This window comes from Caloenas nicobarica, chromosome 37, assembly GCF_036013445.1.
Source record: "Caloenas nicobarica isolate bCalNic1 chromosome 37, bCalNic1.hap1, whole genome shotgun sequence".
Taxonomy (NCBI): Eukaryota; Metazoa; Chordata; class Aves; order Columbiformes; family Columbidae; genus Caloenas; species Caloenas nicobarica.
The window spans coordinates 557,315-576,287 of NC_088281.1; the positions used below are offsets into that span (position 1 = coordinate 557,315).

At 56.3% G+C, this 18,973-nt stretch overlaps 1 gene segment (V, D, J or C); it reads left to right on the forward strand.

Moving 5' to 3' along the window:
- Positions 1–2,890: 2,890 nt before the first annotated feature.
- Positions 2,891–17,467, forward strand: LOC136001040 (Ig alpha chain C region-like). The segment is given in 7 exon segments: positions 2,891–2,957; positions 8,450–8,740; positions 9,399–9,719; positions 10,280–10,597; positions 12,130–12,453; positions 13,778–13,926; positions 17,348–17,467. Coding segments are annotated over 7 exon segments (1,590 nt in total).
- Positions 17,468–18,973: the final 1,506 nt, after the last annotated feature.

The following is an 18,973-nucleotide window of genomic DNA, read 5'->3' on the forward strand; positions in this document are numbered from 1 at the left end:
ATGGAGGAGAAAGGGCCTCAAGATGGAGGAGAAAGGGCCTCAAGATGGAGGAGACGGGGCCTCAAGATGGAGGAGAAAGGGCCTCAAGATGGAGGAGAAGGGGCCTCAAGATGGAGGAGAAGGGGCCTCAAGATGGAGGAGACGGGGCCTCAAGATGGAGGAGAAGGGGCCTCAAGATGGAGGAGACGGGGCCTCAAGATGGAGGAGAAGTGGCCTCAAGATGGAGGAGAAGGGGCCTCAAGATGGAGGAGACGGGGCCTCAAGATGGAGGAGACGGGGCCTCAAGATGGAGGAGAAAGGGCCCCAAGATGGAGGGAAGAGCTTGAATGGAAGGAGAGCCTCAAGATGGCGGAAGGGCCTCAAGATAAAGGATCAAAAAACAGAGGGAGGAGCTTAAAATGGAGGGAAGGTGCCAAGATGGAGAAAGGGTCTCGAGATGGAGGATCCCAATGCATTCCAGGCCCTTGATCTCCCCCGTGTTGGGACCCTCGCTCCATCCTGAGATCCCCCATCTCGAGACCTTCCACCAGCACGGCACCCTCCATCTCGAGGCCCTCCCTCATTTTGAGACCTTCCGTTCCAAGTTCTTCCCTCCACGTTCAGCTCTTCCCGCCATCTTGAGCTCCTCCATGTTGAGAGGCCTCCTACCATGTTGGGACCTCCCGTCCATCTTGAGACCTTCCCGCCATCCTGAGACCTTCCCTCCATCTTGAGACCTTCCCGCCATCTTGAGACCTTCCCGCCATCTTGAGACCTTCCCGCCATCTTGAGACCTTCCTGCCATCTTGAGACCTTCCCGCCATCTTGAGACCTTCCCTCCATCTTGAGACCTTCCTGCCATCTTGAGACCTTCCCGCCATCTTGAGACCTTCCTGCCATCTTGAGACCTTCCTGCCATCTTGAGACCTTCCCGCCATCTTGAGACCTTCCCACCATCTTGAGACCTTCCTGCCATCTTGAGACCTTCCCGCCATCTTGAGACCTTCCCGCCATCTTGAGACCTTCCTGCCATCTTGAGACCTTCCTGCCATCTTGAGACCTTCCCGCCATCTTGAGACCTTCCCGCCATCCTGAGACCTTCCCGCCATGTTGAGACCTTCCTGCCATCTTGAGCTCCTCCATGTTGAGAGGCCTCCTACCATTTTGGGACCTCCCGTCCATCTTGAGACCTTCCCTCCACCTTGAGCTCCTCCATGTTGAGACCCCTCCTTCCATTTTAGGACCTTCCCTCCACCTTGAGCTCCTCCACCTCAAAACCCTTCTGCCACCGGGAGCTCCTCCACCTCAAGACCTTCCCTCCATTTCGAGGCCCTTCTTCCCTGCTCAGCTCCTCCCTCCACCTTGAGCCCCTTCCCTCCCATTTCCAGACGCTCCCACCATTTCCTGCTGGGAACTGGGGCACGTTTGGGGACCCAGTTTGGGGACGTTGGGCTCGGCGCCACCGGCAGCATCAGCAGCACCAGCAGCTTTGGCGCAGGAATAAGTGGCCGTGTCCTCGGTCTTGAGGCTGCTCATCTGCAGCGTCACCAGCTCTGGCCATCGTCCCTTGTTCTGGTGGCCCCAAATCTTGACCAACGGCGCGTAGAAGGTGCTACCACCACCTTTATTAATACCCGCGACGTATTCGAGCCCCTTCCCGGTTGCCTGTCGCATCCATCCCATGTCGAAGCTGCTGAAGGTGAAGCCCGAGCCCTTGCAAACGAGTCGCAGGGACCCCCCGGGGCCACGAGGCCGCCCCCGGACTCCACCAGCTCCGTGGCCGCCCAGCTCCACCTTCCCCTTCAGCAGCTCCGCCACGTTCTGGGCGCGACAGGCGCCCAACGAGGGGCTCCGATATATCACGGGTGTTGGTTTCACTGGTGGTAGCACCAGATACACGTCGTCCGTGCAGGGCCGTGTCCCCACGGCCGGGGACAACGGGCAGAGCTGGTGACGCTGCCGATGAGCAGCCTCAAGACCGAGGACACGGCCGCTTCTTCCTGCGCCAAAGCTGCTGGTGGTGCTGGTGCCGGCGGGGCTGGCAGTACTGGTGCTGGATACATGGCACCGACCCCGTCATCGTGGCCCCAGCGTCCCTGCTCCATGTCCCCAGGTCGTCCCCAACCCCTGAGCCGAGGCCAGAACCTCCCCCAACCCACCCCCCGAGCCCCCGACCTTCATCCCAAACCCCTCACACCAACCCCGGGGCAGCCACAGGGACCCTAAGTCCCCTCCTTTTGCCCCAAATCCCCTCCTTTTGCCCCAAATCCCCTCCTTTTGCCCCAAACCCCCTCCTTTTGCCCCAAATCCCCTCCTTTTGCCCCAAACCCCCTCCTTTTGCCCCAAATCCCCTCCTTATGCCCCAAATCCCCTCCTTTTGCCCCAAATCCCCTCCTTTTGCCCCAAATCCCCTCCTTTTGCCCCAAACCCCCTCCTTTTGCCCCAAATCCCCTCCTTTTGCCCCAAATCCCGCCTTTTGCCCCAAATCCCCTCCTTTTGCCCCAAATCTCCTCCTTTTGCCCCAAACCCCCGCCTTTTGCCCCAAACCCCCGCCTTTTGCCCCAAATCTCCGCCTTTTGCCCCAAACCCCCTCCTTTTGCCCCAAACCCCCTCCTTTTGCCCCGCAGCCCCGTCTCTGTCCCAGCAGCACCAGTCCCAGCCCTGGCAGCTCCGCAGCCTCAACTTCTGCCCCATGAAGGCTCTTGCGCCTAAGGGTCCAGGCTCAGCTCAAGGCTCCAGGCCGGGTCTAAGGGCTCTGGGCCGGGCTCAGAGATTGGGAACGATTTGGGGACCCAGCGCGGGGACGCTGGGGACATGGTGGCGGGGTTGACGCCGGCAGCATCATAAGCAGAACCAGCACCAGTATCTTTGGCGCGGGAATAAGCGGCCGCGTTCCTGGTCCGCGAGGTCCATGGGCAGCGTCGCCGGCTCTGGCCGTTGTCCCTGGCCGTGGGGACGCGGCCCCGCACCGGTGGCGCGTACCCGGTGCCACCAGCGGCGTAACCAGCAAACGAGTGACATTTTTGGGAGAGAAAGACCCGTTTATTGGAGGAAACACGCTTTTTTTTTGGGGGGGGGGGAAAAAAACCCCGCTCGTTAGGGCCCGGTTTTGGGGGAAACACTTGATTTTGGGGAGAAAATGATTTTTTCGAGGAAAAAAAAAAACAATTATAGGGCCCGTTATTTGGGGGAAAACACGCGGTTTGGGGGGGAAACAATTTGGGGGTAGCACCCAATTTGGGGCTGGTTTTTTTGGGGAGCACCCATTTTTGGGGAGGTAAATGGGGCACCCCAAGGAACCCCAGGGAGCCCCAAAATTTCCCTTGGGCACCCAAGAGCACCCGGGGGACCCCAAAACCCCCGGGGGACCCCAAACCCCCTCTCTGCACCCCAAGGGTCCCATGGGCACCCCGAAATCCCAGCCGCACCCATGGGCACCCCAAAACCCCCCTGGGCACGCCAAGAGCGACTTAATTGCACCCAGGGACACCCCAAAACCCTTGTTTGCACCCCAAGAGCACCCAGGGGACCCCAAAACCCCAAGGGTAGCCTAAAGGCACCCATGTGCACCCTAAGAACACCCCATGAGCACCCCAAAACCCCACTGACACCCCAAGGATCCCATGGGCACCCAGGGGTACCCCAAAACCCCTCTCTGCACCCCATGGGTCCCAAGGGTCCCATGAGCACCCCAAAACCCCGCTGGGCACCCCAAGGGTCCCATGAGCACCCGGAGCACCCCAAAACCCCTCTCTGCACCCCAAGGGCACCCATGAGCACCCCAAAACCTCACTGGCACCCCAAGGGTCCCATGGGCACCCCAAAACCCCACTGGCACCCCAAGGGTCCCATGAGCACCCCAAAACCCCTCTGGGCACCTCAACCCCCCCCGGACACCCATGAGCACCCTAAGAACACCCCATGGGCACCCCAAAACCCCAAGAGCACCCTAGCACCCACGGGCACCCCAAAACCCCACTGGGCACCCTAAGGGTCCCATGGGCACCCGGGGCACCCCAAAACCACTCTCTGCACCCCAAGGGTCCCAAGGGCACCCCAAAACCCCTCTGGCCACCGCAAAGGTCCCACGAGCACCCCAAAACCTCACTGGGCACCCCAAGGGTCCCATGAGCACCCCAAAACCCCACTGGGCACCCCAAGGGTCCCATGGGCACCCGGAGCACCCCAAAACCCCTCTCTGCACCCCAAGGGCACCCATGAGCACCCCAAAACCTCACTGGCACCCCAAAACCCCACTGGGCACCCCAAGGGTCCCATGAGCACCCGGAGCACCCCAAAACCCCTCTCTGCACCCCAAGGGCACCCATGAGCACCCCAAAACCTCACTGGCACCCCAAGGGTCCCATGGGCACCCCAAAACCCCACTGGGCACCCCAAGGGTCCCATGAGCACCCGGAGCACCCCAAAACCCCTCTCTGCACCCCAAGGGCACCCATGAGCACCCCAAAACCCCACTGGGCACCCCAAGGGTCCCATGGGCACCCCAAAACCCCTCTGGGCAGCCCAAGGGTCCCATGGGCACCCGGAGCACCCCAAAACCGCTCTCTGCACCCCAAGGGCACCCATGAGCACCCCAAAACCTCACTGGCACCTCAAGGGTCCCATGGGCGCCCAGGGGCACCCCAAAACCCCTCTGGCCACCGCAAAGGTCCCACGAGCACCCCAAAACCCCACTGGGCACCCCAAGGGTCCCATGAGCACCCCAAAACCCCACTGGGCACCCCAAGGGTCCCATGGGCACCCGGAGCACCCCAAAACCCCTCTCTGCACCCCAAGGGCACCCATGAGCACCCCAAAACCCCACTGACACCCCAAGGATCCCATGGGCACCCCAAAACCCCACTGGGCACCCCAAGGGTCCCATGGGCATCCGGAGCACCCCAAAATCCCTCTCTGCACCCCAAGGGCATCCATGAGCACCCCAAAACCCCACTGGGCACCCCAAGGGTCCCATGAGCACCCCAAAACCCCACTGGGCACCTCAACCCCCCCCCGGACACCCATGAGCACCCTAAGAACACCCCATGGGCACCCCAAAACCCCAAGAGCACCCTAGCACCCGTGGGCACCCCAAAACCCCACTGGGCACCCCAAGGGTCCCATGGGCACCCGGGGCACCCCAAAACCGCTCTGGCCACCGCAAAGGTCCCATGAGCACCCCAAAACCCCACTGGGCACCCCAAGGGTCCCATGAGCACCCCAAAACCCCGCTGGGCACCTCAACCCCCCCCGGACACCCATGAGCACCCTAAGAACACCCCATGGGCACCCCAAAACCCCAAGAGCACCCTAATAGCACCCAGGGGCACCCCAAAACCCCACTGGGCACCCCAAGGGTCCCATGGGCACCCATGAGCACCCCAAAACCTCACTGGCACCCCAAGGGTCCCATGGGCACCCAGGGGCACCCCAAAACCCCACTGGGCACCCCAAGGGTCCCATGGGCACCCGGGGCACCCCAAAACCGCTCTCTGCACCCCAAGGGTTCCAAGGGCACCCATGGGCACCCCAAGACCCCTCTGGCCACCGCAAAGGTCCCACGAGCACCCCAAAACCTCACTGGGCACCCCAAGGGTCCCATGGGCACCCCAAAACCCCTCTGGGCACCTCAACCCCCCCTGGACACCCACGAGCACCCTAAGAACACCCCATGGGCACCCCAAAACCCCCCTGGGCACGCCAAGAGCGACTTAATTGCACCCAGGGACACCCCAAAACCCTTGTTTGCACCCCAAGAGCACCCAGGGGACCCCAAAACCCCAACGGTAGCCTAAGGGCACCCATGTGCACCCTAAGAACACCCCATGAGCACCCCAAAACGCCACTGACACCCCAAGGATCCCATGGGCACCCGGGGCACCAGAAACCCCTCTGGGCACCCCAAGGGTCCCATGGGCACCCAGGGGTACCCCAAAACCCCTCTCTGCACCCCATGGGTCCCAAGGGTCCCATGAGCACCCCAAAACCCTTCTGGGCACCCCAAGGGTCCCATGAGCACCCGGAGCACCCCAAAACCCCTCTCTGCACCCCAAGGGCACCCATGAGCACCCCAAAACCCCCTCTGTGCACCCTAATGGCACCCACGCGTACCCCAAAACCTACTTGAGCACCCCAAGGGCACCCCAAAAACCGCTCTCTGAACCCCAAGGGCACCCGGGGGGGCACCCCAAAATCACAAGGCCACCCATGTGCATCCCAAGGACACCCCAAAACCCCTCTGCGCACCCCAAGGTGCCTCCTCACACCCCCAAGAGCACCCAGGGGACCCCAAAACCCATGCGGCACCCCAAAAACCCTAAGGGAACCCATGGGCACCCCAAAACCCTTCCTTGCACCCCAAAAGCACCCAGAGGCAGGCAAGGGCACCCCCAAAACTCCCCGTGTGCACCCCAAGAGCACCCCAAAATTGCTCTGTGCACCCCGAAGCACCCAGGGACACCCCAAAACCCTTGTTTGTGCCCCAAGAGCACCCAGGGGACCCCAAAACCCCAAGGGTACCCTAAGGGCACCCATGTGCACCCCAACCCCCCCGGGGCACCCCAAAACCCCAAGGGCACCCAGGGCACCCCCAAAATCCCTCTGTGCACCCAGGGGCACCCAGGGGACCCCAAAACCTCCCTGTGCACCCCAAAACTGACCTGAGCACCCCAAGAGCACCCAGGGGACCCTGAACCCCCCAGGCACCCTTGGGACCCCCCCTGGCCCCCCAGAAAAGGGGACCCAGCCCAGCCGTGCTCAGCCTTGCTATTATCTAGCAAAGCTCAGCTTAGAGATGGTCTAGCAAGGCTCAGCTTTAATAGTAGCTAGCATAGCCCAGCTTAGAGCTGCCCTAATAATGCTCAGCTTTGGTATTATCCAGTAAAGTCCAGGCTAGAGCCATCCCAGCAAAGCTCAGCTTTGATATTATCTAGCAAAGCCTGGCTTACAGCCATCCCAATAGGCTCAGCTTTAATATTATATAGCAAAGCCTGGCTTAGAGCTGCTCTAGCAATGCTCAGCCTGGAGATTATTCAGCAAAGCTCAGCTTAGTGCAATCTCAGCACTCAAAGCTGAGCTTAGAGCTGTCCCAGCAAAGCTCAGCTTTAATAGTATCTAGCAAAGCCTGGCCTAGAGCCATCTTAATAATGCTGTGATTTGATGTTATCTAGCTAAACCTGGCTTAGAGCTGCTCTAGCAATACTCAGCCTGGAGATTAGTCAGCAAAGCTCAGCCTAGAGCCGTCCTAGCAATGTGCAGCTTTAATATTATCCTGCTAAGCCCAGCTTAGAGCTGCTCTAGCAAAGCTCAGCTTTGATGTCATCCAGCAAAGCTCATCTTTGATGTTACCTAGTAAAGCTGAGCGTAGAGCCGTCCCAGCAAAGCTCAGCTTTGATATTATCTAGCAAAGCCAAGCATAGAGCTGGTCTAGCAAAGCTCAGCCTAGAGCTGTCCTAGCAATGTGCAGCTTTAATATTATCCTGCTAAGCCCAGCTTAGAGCTGCTCTAGCAAAGCTCAGCTTTGATGTCATCCAGCATAGCTCATCTTTGATGTTACCTAGTAAAGCTGAGCTTAGAGCCGTCCCAGCAAAGCTCAGCTTTGATATTATCTAGCAAAGCCAAGCATAGAGCTGGTCTAGCAAAGCTCAGTTTTGGTATTATCTAGCAAATCCCAGCTTAGAGCCGTCCTAACAATGCTCAGCTTCAACAGCACCCAGCAAAGCCCAGTTTAGAGATTGTCTAGGAAAGCCCAGCTTTGAGCTTTGCTAGTCAAGCTCAGCCTTAATCTCTAGGTGAGACCTAGAACGGTGGGAGCCAAGCTCAGCCTTAGGCTCCAGCAAATCCCAGCTTTAAGCTTTGCTCCCGACCCTCACCATTCTGCCTCATTTTGCCTAGTCAAGCCCAGCTTAAAGCCAGGATTAAGCCTTTAGGCTGCCACTGGGTGCAGCACCCCCCCACCGCACCCCCACCACCCAACCAATCCCCAATTAAAGCTGCGGTGACCCCAAAAGCTGAAGGGTGGGGGTAAGCCCAAGCCTAAAGCCAAGCCTAAAGCCAAGCTTAAGCCCTGGTTTTGCAGACCGTTTGCCCCACTCCACCCTCCTGTTAGCCCCCCCAAAGCCCAAGTTACACCAAAAGCTGACGGGGTTTAAGCCCAAGCCTAAGCCTAAGGCCAAGCCTAAAGTCAAGCTTAAGCCCTGGTTTAGCAGAGCGACTCACCGGCGCCGCAGGCTGAGACAAGGGAGGGACTTAGGGGCGGTCGATCCCATAGACCAAGATCAAGTGACCCACTCACGTCACCAGTGGGGAGCGGGGCCCCATTTTTGGGGTGAGAACCCGGGTTTACAGGAAATTCTCACGCCGGGGCAGGGCGGGGGGGGGAGGGGAGAAAACGCTTCCTGTTTTGGGGTTTTTTTTGCGGGGTTCCTCCTCGGGGGCCACGCCCAAGATGGCCGCCGTTCTGTCTCCGCAGACTCCGCCCGCTCGCCCACCGTCTTCGCGCTCCTGCCCCGGCCCTGCGATTCCGACGCCTCCAGCGTCACCTTCGGCTGCGCCGCCCTCGACTTCTTCCCCCTCCCCGGGGTCATCACTTGGGGGTCTCTAGAGGCCACCAACGTCACCTTCCCCGCCACGGCGAGCGCCAGCGGCGCCTCCTACAGCGTCAGCAGCATCGTCACCGTCCCCACCGATAGCCTGGACAGCGCCAGCTTCCAGTGCCAGGTGGATTATGGGTACGTGGCGTCGGTCAGCCAGGAGATCCAAGGTAAGTTGGGGTGACGCAGGGTGGGGAGGGTTAGGCTGGGTCTAGACTCTGCTCCAGGCTTGGGGGACAGCTAGGAGGCGTTGGAGTTGGGCCCAGCCTTGTACAAGGGCTTGGGGGACATCTAGGATGGGTTGGTCTTGGTCCTAGGCTTGCTCCCAGCCTTGACTGAGGTCATGGTGGACGCCTAAGATGGGTTTCAGTTGGTCCTAGTCTTGTGTGAGGTCTTGGTGGACATCTAGGATGGGTTGGTCTTGGTCCTAGACTTGCTCCCAGCCTTGACTGAGGTCATGGTGGACGCCTAAGATGGGTTTCAGTTGGTCCTAGTCTTGTGTGAGGTCTTGGTGGACGTCTAGGATGGGTTGGTCTTGGTCCTAGCCTTGTTTGAGGTCATGGTGGACATCTAGGATGGGTTGGTTGCTCCAGGTCTTGGTTCTAGACTTGACTCCAACCTTTTATGACATCTTGCTGGACACCTAAGATGGGCTAGGCTTGGTCCTAGAGCTAACCTTGCCTGAGGTCTTGGTGGACATCTAAGATGAGTTCTTTCATCTAAACCTCATTCCTAGCCTTGATTCTAACTTTGTTTGAGGTCTTGGTGGACATCTAAGGTGGGTTCCTCTTAGGCCCGGTCTTAGGTGACATCTTGGCAACCTCCTAGGTAACGATGTCTGTCCCATCTGCGTGAACAAGCCGGTGACCAAGCTCCTGGCCGACCCCACCACCTACCAGGCCGAGCAGAAGGTCCTTCTCCTGTGTCTCGTGGAAGGTCCCACCTCCAGCTCCGCTGAAGTTCAATGGTTGGTCAACCACGAGGTGGTGAACCTCCCCCAGGAGGTGACGACGTGCGATGGCACCTCCTACAGCAGCCAGGTGAACGTCAGCCAGCAGAGCTGGGACGGGGGCGCTGAGTTCTCCTGCCGGGTGAACCACCCAGAGCTGAATCCAGCCCCGGTCCTCAACATCAGCACCTTCTGCTCAGGTGAGGAGACAGTTGGGTAGTTGAGGAGATACTTGGGTGGTTGATTGACTCTGTAGAGACGTTGGATCTTCATGTGGTTGGTTGAGAAGATGGTTGAGGAGAGAAGGTGGTTGGATGGTGGAGAAGATGGTCGATTGGTGGAGAAGATGGTTGGTTGCTTGCTTGCTTGAGAAGACGGTTGGTTGGTTGGTTGGTTGAGAACATGGTTGAGAAGTTGGTTGAGAAGTTGGTTGAGAAGTTGGTTGAGAAGTTGGTTGAGAAGATGGTTGAGAAGATGGTTGAGAAGATGGTTGAGAAGATGGTTGAGAAGATGGTTGAGAAGATGGTTGAGAAGATGGTTGGTTGGTTGGCTGGTTGTTTGGATGATTGAGAAGACGTTTGGTTGATTTGTCAGTTGAGGAGACGGTTGGTTGGTCAGTTGAGAAGCCACTTGAGCCGTCGTCCATTTTGACGCCCACTACTCCAACCACCTCCCCGTCTTCCTCCTGCTGGGACGTGCCTTCTGGGGTCGCACCGCCCACGTCCCACACCCATCATGGTGTCCGTGGCCCTGCCCCCAGGTCCCAAACCCACCCTGGAGGTGACCCTCCACGCCCCGGCCCTGGAGGACCTTTACGTCACCGGCAACGCCAGCATCACCTGCGTGGCCACCAACGTCAAGTCGCCCAACGAGGTCAAGTTCACCTGGAGGCGGGACCAGGGTGATGCCATCGACGTGACGTCGTTGCCCACCCAGCAATTGGCCAACGGGCTTTACCGCCTCACCAGCGTCCTGAAGATCTGCGCCGAGGAGTGGAACTCGGGCGAGAAGTTCTCCTGTGATGTCGCTGACCCCGACCTCGGCCATAACATCACCAAGTTCGTCAAGAAAGACCTCGGTACACCCCGTTCCTGTCCCCACTAAGCCTCGCCCACTCCCAGTAGCCCCCTGCGGGGAGGTGGTGGGGTGGAGATCCAAGATGGTGGCGGCCAGGAAGGGTTACTGGGAGGGGTGGCCTACTGGAAGGGTCTATTGGAAGGGCATGGTCAACTGGGAGGGTCTACTGGTCTACTAGAAGGGCGTGGCCTACTGGAGAGGTCACCTGGAAGGGTGTGGTCTACTGGGAAGGTCAACTAGGGGATTCTACTAGACGACACCGGCCTACTGGGAAGCTCCCGCCTACTGGGAAGGCCTAGCTAACTGGGGAAGGCCTAGCTTACTGGGGAAGGCCTAGCTTACTGGGGAAGGCCTAGCTTACCGGGAAAGGCCTAGCTTATTGGGAAAGGCCTAGCTTACTGGGGAAGACCTAGCTTACCGGGAAAGGCCTAGCTTACTGGGAAAGGCCTACCTTACCGGGAAAGGCCTAGCTTACCGGGAAAGGCCTAGCTTACCGGGGAAGGCCCAGCTTACTGGGGAAGACCTAGCTTACTGGAAAGGCCTAGCTAACTGGAGAAGGCCTAGCTTACCGGGGAAGGCCTAACTTACTGGGGAAGACCTAGCTTACTGGGGAGGCCTAACTTACTGGGAAGGCCTAGCTTACCGGGGAAGGCCTAGCTTACCGGGGAAGGCCTAGCTAACTGGGAAGGCCTAGCTAACTGGGAAAGGCCTAGCTTACTGGGAAAGGCCTAGCTTACTGGGAAAGGCCTAGCTTACTGGGAAAGGCTTAGCTTACCGGGGAAGGCCTAGCTTACTGGGAAAGGCCTAGCTAACTGGGAAGGCCTAGCTTACCGGGGAAGGCCCAGCTTACTGGGAAAGGCCTAGCTTACCGGGGAAGGCCTAGCTTACCGGGGAAGGCCCAGCTTACTGGGAAAGGCCCAGCTTACTGGGAAAGGCCTAGCTAACTGGGGAAGGCCTAGCTAAGTGGGAAGGCCTAGCTAACTGGGAAGGCCTAGCTTACCGGGGAAGGCCCAGCTTACTGGGAAAGGCCTAGCTTACTGGGAAGGCCTAGCTTACTGGGAAAGGCCTAACTTACTGGGAAAGGCCTAGCTTACTGGGAAAGGCCTAGCTTACTGGGAAGGCCTAGCTTACTGGGAAAGGCCTAACTTACTGGGAAAGGCCTAGCTTACTGGGAAAGGCCTAGCTTACTGGAAAGGCCTAGCTAACTGAGGAAGGCCTAACTTACTGGGAAAGGCCTAGCTTACTGGGAAGGCCTAGCTGACTGGGAAAGGCCTAACTTACCGGGAAAGGCCTAGCTCACTGGGGAAGACCTAGCCTACTGGGGAAGGCCTAGGTTACCGGGGAAGGCCTAGCTTACCAGGGAAAGTCTAGCTTACTGGGAAGGCCTAGCTTACCGGGGAAGGCCTAGCTAACTGGGAAGGCCTAGCTAACTGGGAAGGCCTAGCTTACTGGGAAAGGCCTAGCTTACTGGGAAAGGCCTAGCTTACTGGGCAGGGCAACCAGACAACCCTTGACCTCTTGCCCCATCCCCAGCCGCCTCCGCGAAGGCCCCGTCCGTCTACGTCTTCCCCCCGTCGGCCGAGGAGTTGGCCCGTCAAGAATCGGTGACCTTGACCTGCCTGGTGTCCGGGTTCTACCCGGAGGACATCTTGGTGACCTGGACCCACGGGGACGTCCCGGTGGCACGTGAAAGCGCCGCCATCTTTGGGCCTCAAAGCCGGGGAGAGGCCTACGTCGCCTACAGCCTCTTGGAGGTGCCGGTCAGCCAATGGCAACGTGGCGACGTCTTCTCCTGCGTCGTCGGCCATGATGGGATCCCCATGAACTTCATCCAGAAGAGTGTGGACAAGAGCTCGGGTAAACCCACCGCCGTCAACGTCTCGGTGGTATTGGCCGATACCGATGTCACCTGCTACTGAGTGTCACCAGGAGGCGGCGGGGGATGCGGGGGGCTTGTGATTCCGCATTGAAATAAAGAAAAAAAACTCCAAAAAAAACAAACAAAAAAAAAACCTGCCCCGAAAAACTTGTATTTTGAGCGAAAGGCCCAACGCTTGGGTAGGCCTCATCCGCCGCCACTCAAGTAAACCCCGCCCCTTGCCTTAATTGTAATTAATGGTGGGGTTAATTAAGTGGGGGTGGGTGAGAGACATGTGGGGGGTTGCGGTTCGGCATCTGAATTTTAAAAAATGCAAAAAACCTCCCCAAAAAACTCACACTTTCAGCAAAGGGCTCAAAGCTTGGGTAGGCCTCATCTGCCGCACGAGGCCCTGCCCCTCAAATACCGCCCCCCCCCCACTTTAATTGTAATTAAGGGGGGGATTAATGAAGCGAGGGACACGTGGGAGCTGTAATTCTGCATTAAAATAAAGCAAAAATGAAAAAAAAATGGCCCCAAAACCTCATGTTTTAAGCGAAAGGCCCAACGCTTGGGTAGGCCTCATCTGCTGCCACTCAAATAAACTCCACGCCTTTCCTTAATTGTAATTAAGGGTGTGGTTAATTAAGTGGGGAGGGGTGAGGGACATGTGGGAGGTTGTAATTTGGCATCTGAATAAGAAAAAACACGAACCCCTCCCCTCATATTTTGACCCCAAAATCCCAGCACTTGAGTCTCATCTGCCACGTGAGGCCTTTCCTCCAAAAGAGAGAAATTTGCCCCAAATCAGGGTTTTTCACCCTAAAGTATCAACTGAGCTCAACTACTGAGGAGGTTTTGGGTTGTTTAAGAGGAGCTGGGTGGAAAAAGTGTTGAAAATGGGCAAAAATTGGTATTTTTACTGCTTGAACCAAAAATCCTCTCAGCTCTTTTAATTCCAGAAGGTTTTGGAGAATAATTGGGTGGAAAATGGGCAAAAATGTGGGTTTTTTGGTGCACCTCTCAAAAAGGCTCGTGACTTCTTTGCTCGCAACACTATTTTCAGGCAAGATGTGGGTAGAAAATGGGTGAAAATGGGTAAAAGTGGGTATCTTTGCTGCTCGAACCTAAAATCCTCCCAGTCCCTTTGCTCACAGAAGGTTTTGGGACAAGAACTGGGTGGAAAATGGGTGAAAATGGGGGTTTTTTTTGGGCCTGCGCCGAAAGTCCTCGTAGTCGCTTTTCTCGCGGAAGGTTTCACTGGAGAATTGGGTGGAAAATGGGGGGAAAAGGGTCCTCACTGACCCCCTCTTTGTCCCCCAGTGTCCCCCACCCATGTCTTGGTGCTTCTGGGTGACGACGAGTCCCCGAGCCAAGGGGAGGAAGATGCCACCGACCTCTGGACGGCCGTGACCTTCGTCATCCTCTTCCTCCTCAGCCTCTTCTACAGCACCGGCGTCACCCTCTTCAAGGTACCCGCCCCCGCAGGAGCCCCCTTGTTGACTAATTAATGATTAATTAACTTGTGGTGTCTCCCCCCAGGTCCTGTGACACCACGGAAGGGCGAAGACCCTCGGCCTTGGGTTGTCCCCTTTGTCCCCTCCGTCATTTCAAGGCGTTTTTTGAAGATTCAAGGATCCATCGGGTGGGAGAAAAAAAAAAAAAAACCCACATTTTCCCTCGAAATTGCCCCGTTTTGAGGGGCGTTTTGCAGCCTGATTGCCGTCGGGCTGCAAGAAAAAAAATCCCATTTTTCCCTGAAATAAACCCATTTTCTGTTAGTAAGTCACTCCCAATTCCCACCAGTCTGCAAAAACACCCGCAAATTTTCCCCTGAAATAAAACCATTTTCCATCGATAAATCACCCCAAATTCTCATCAAGCTTGCAAAAACCCCATTTCCCCCTGAAACAAGCCCATTTTTAATCTATAAATCACCCCAAATTCATCAAACTTCAAAAAAACCAAATTTCTCCCCATTTCTGCCCCCCTCCCCTTTACTTCTGCACGGCATCTACGTGCCGGGGGCCCCAAAATTTCCCCTTTTGAGCCCCAAACAAAACTCATCGAATTCTGTTTACTGTAAAAATTTGTTTCATTTCTCCTCTCTCAGGGTTTTTTTGGGGCTAAATGAGTCATTTTTGAGCAGACGCCGGTGCCGTCTCCCCCCAAAGTTGCACTCGAGCTCCACTGTCATCATCTGGATGTTTTTTGGAGGGGGAACCAGATGTTTCCTGTTTTTTTGCAGCCGCGTTTCTCCCTCTGAGTCATCAGCCGCTTCCAAAATAGCTGTTTTTCACCCCAAAACACTTGGCGGCTTTCCTGTGAGAAAAGAACGAGGCGAAAATGAAAAAAACAGGTGTTTTATTGGCGATTTGTCCCTGTTGCCCCTGAGAGGCGAGGAATTGGTGAACAAAGTCGGGCGCTGAGCCCGTTTTTGGGGTTTTTCACCCGGCAGGGAGTGGGGGAGGGGTTGGGGGGGGGGTATTTTGCCTGTTGGGGGAGGGGAAAAAGGGTCGTTAGGACACGATGGACAACGCAACCCAACGATGACCAACCCAACCCAAGGGTGGTCAATCCAATAATGGTAAACCCAGTGCAATGATGACCAACGCAGCATAATGATGACGAACTCAACCCAGTGATGACCAACGCATCCCAACGATGACCAATCCAACCCAACGATGACCAACCCAACCCCATGATGACCAACCCAACCCAACAATGACCAAACCAACACGATGATGACCAACCCAACCCAACGATGACCAACCCAACTCCATGATGACCAACCCAACCCAGCGATGACCAACCCAGCGATGACCAACCCAACCCCATGATGACCAACCCAACCCAACAATGACCAACCCAGCACGATGATGACCAACCCAACCCAACGATGACCAACCCAACTCCATGATGACCAACCCAACCCAGCGATGACCAACCCAACAATGACCAACCCAACTCCATGATGACCAACCCAACCCAGCGATGACCAACCCAGCGATGACCAACCCAACTCCATGATGACCAACCCAACCCAACAATGACCAACCCAACCCAGCGATGACCAACCCAACTCCATGATGACCAACCCAGCGATGACCAACCCAGCCCAGCGATGACCAACCCAGCCCAGCGATGACCAACCCAGCCCAGCGATGACCAACCCAACATGATGATGACCAACTCAACCCAACAATTACCAAGCCAATCCAGCGACGACCAACCCAACTCCATGATGACCAACCCAACCCAGCGATGACCAACCCAACGATGACCAACCCAACCCAACGATGACCAACCCAACCCAGCGATGACCAACCCAACCCAATGATGACCAACCCAACCCCATGATAACCAACCCAACCCAGTGATGACCAACCCAACACGACGATGACCAACCCAACCCAACGATGACCAACCCAACCCAACGATGACCAACCCAACCCAGCGATGACCAACCCAACCCCATGATAACCAACTCAACCCAAGAATGACCAACCCAACACGACGATGACCAACTCAACCCAACGATGACCAACCCAACACAATGATGACCAACCCAACCCAACGATGACCAACCCAACATGACGATGACAAACTGAACCAAAATTGAAGAAATATGGGGGAAGGGGAAAATCAGGGAAACTGGGAAAAATAGAGGAAATTTGGAGAAATACAAGGGAAAGCGAGGAAATTTGAGGACAAGCAGGGGAAATAGGAGAAAAAAAACAGAGAAATTGAGGGAAAATTGGGGAAGTCAGGGAGAAAATGAGGAAATGAGGGGTGGAAGGGGGAAAAATTGGGAAATTGGGGAAAAATAGAGGAAATTTGTGGAAAAACTTTGGGTAAATAAGGGTTAAAACTGAAGAAATTTGAGGACAATAAGGATGATATCAAAGCTGAGCATCACTAGGAGGGCCCTAAGCGGAGCTTAGCTGGGTGATATCAATGCTGAGCATCACTCGGAGGGCTCTAAGCTGAGCTTAGCTGGGTGATATCAACGCTGAGCATCACTAGGAGGGCCCTAAGCTGAGCTTACCTGGATGATATCAACGCTGAGCATCACTAGGAGGGCCCTAAGCCGAGCTTAGCTGGGTGATATCAACGCTGAGCATCACTAGGAGGGCCCTAAGCCGAGCTTAGCTGGGTGATATCAACGCTGAGCATCACTAGGAGGGCCCTAAGCCGAGCTTAGCTGGATGATATCAACGCTGAGCATCACTAGGAGGGCTCTAAGCGGAGCTTAGCTGGGTGATATCAATGCTGAGCATCACTAGGAGGGCTCTAAGCTGAGCTTAGCTGGGTGATATCAACGCTGAGCATCACTAGGAGGGCTCTAAGCGGAGCTTAGCTGGATGATATCAACGCTGAGCATCACTCGGAGGGCTCTAAGCGGAGCTTAGCTGGGTGATATCAACGCTGAGCATCACTAGGAGGGCTCTAAGCTGAGCTTAGCTGGATGATATCAACGCTGAGCATCACTAGGAGGGCTCTAACCTGAGCTTAGCTGGGTGATATCAACGCTGAGCATCACTAGGAGGGCTCTAAGCCGAGCTTAGCTGGGTGATATCAACGCTGAGCATCACTAGGAGGGCTCTAAGCCGAGCTTAGCTGGATAATATCAATGCCGAACTTTGCTGGGAGTGCTCTAGGCTGGGCTTTGCTGGGCAACACCAAAGCTGAGCCTTGCTACAACAGCTCTAGGCCGGGCTTTGCTACAGAATATCCAGGCGGAGGCCCCGTGACCCAATTCTGCAGAAATTCACCCAAATTTAGGGCTGGATGGCGACTTCTTTTTTCCACCGGGGGCGGGGCCTCGAGGGGGATTTTTTGGGGTTGAATTAAGAGTTATTCTGAGGGGGTTTGTGGGTTTTTTGATTCCAGGATGAGCTCGGGAGGAGCCGCAGGGGCCGAAAGTGCCGAAAGGGACCCCAAAATCCTGCCTTTGGACCCCAAAATCCCGACTTTGGACCCAAAAATCCCGACTTTGGACCCAAAAATTGACGCTATGGACCCAAAGTCCTCCGTTTCGGACCCAGAAATCATCATTTTGGACCCCAAAACCTGACGCCGCAGACCTAAAAATCAACATCGCGGACCCAAAACCCTTCAGTTTGGACCCAGAAATCGTCATTTTGGACCTCAAAAGTGACGCCGTGGACCCAAAAATCAACTTTCCGCACCCAAAATTCTCCGGTTTGGTTCCCCAAATCGTCATTTTGGAACCCCGAAATTGATGTTACGGACCCAGAAATCATCATTTTTGGACCCGCAAACCTTCTTTTTGGACCCAAAATTCTCCATTTTGGGGGCCCCAGATCTCACGTTGACCCCAAAAATTGATGTTATGGACCCAAAAATTGACAATACGGAGCTAAAAATCGACATTATGGACCCAGAGATTCACCCTTGTGGACCAAGAATTCCCTGTTTTGGACCCAAAAATCTTTGTTCTGGACCCACGAATCTTCATTACAGCCTCAAAATTCTCCATTTTGGACCCAAAAATCATCGGTTTGGACCCAAAACCTCCAGATGCTCCAGGATGGACCCAAAAATCTCTGGAATTCACCCCAAAAGTTCCAGAATGACTCGAGGAGCTTCAGGCCGGACCCCAAAACGTCTGGAATTCACCCCAAAATTCGAGAGGCTCCAGGATGGACCAAAAATGCCAAATTTGGCCCCAAAATTCCAAGGAGCCCCTAAAAATCCCTCTGGTATTGAGCCCAAAATTGCCAGAATTGAACCCAAAACCTCAGTGTGGGGTTGGGGGGAGTTGTGGGGCAGAGGGAGCTGTGGGGCAGAGGGAGCTGTGGGGCAGAGAGATCTATGGGGCCGGAACTGTGGGGCATGGAGATGTGGGGCAGGGAGATCTATGGGGCAGAGCTATCTATGGGTCAGGAGCTGTGGGGTAGGAGCTATGGGGCTGGAGGAGCTGTGGGGCAGGGGGAGCTGTGGGGCAGAGAGATCTATGGGGCTGGAGTTGTGGGACTGGAGCTGTGGGGCATGGAGATGTGGGGCAGGGAGATCTATGGGGCAGAGGGAGCTGTGGGGCTGGAGCTGTGGGGCAGGAACTGTGGGGCAGGGAGATCTATGGGGCAGAGCTATCTACGGGTCAGGAGCTGTGGGGTAGGAGCTATGGGGCTGGAGGAGCTGTGGGGCAGGGGGAGCTGTGGGGCAGAGCTATCTATGGGTCAGGAGCTGTGGGGTAGGAGATATGGGGCAGAGGTCTCTGTGGGGCTGGGGGGAGCTGTGGGGCAGAGGGAGCTGTGGGGCAGAGAGATCTATGGGGCTGGAGCTGTGGGGCATGGATCTGTGGGGCAGGGAGGTCTATGGGATAGAGGGAGCTGCGGGGCAGGAACTGTGGGGCAGGGAGATCTATGGGGCAGAGCTCTCTATGGGTCAGGAGCTGTGGAGTAGGAGCTATGGGGCTGGGGGAGCTGTGGGGCAGAGTTCTCTATGGGGCTGGGGGGAGCTGTGGGGCTGGAGCTGTGAGGTGGAGCTATGAGG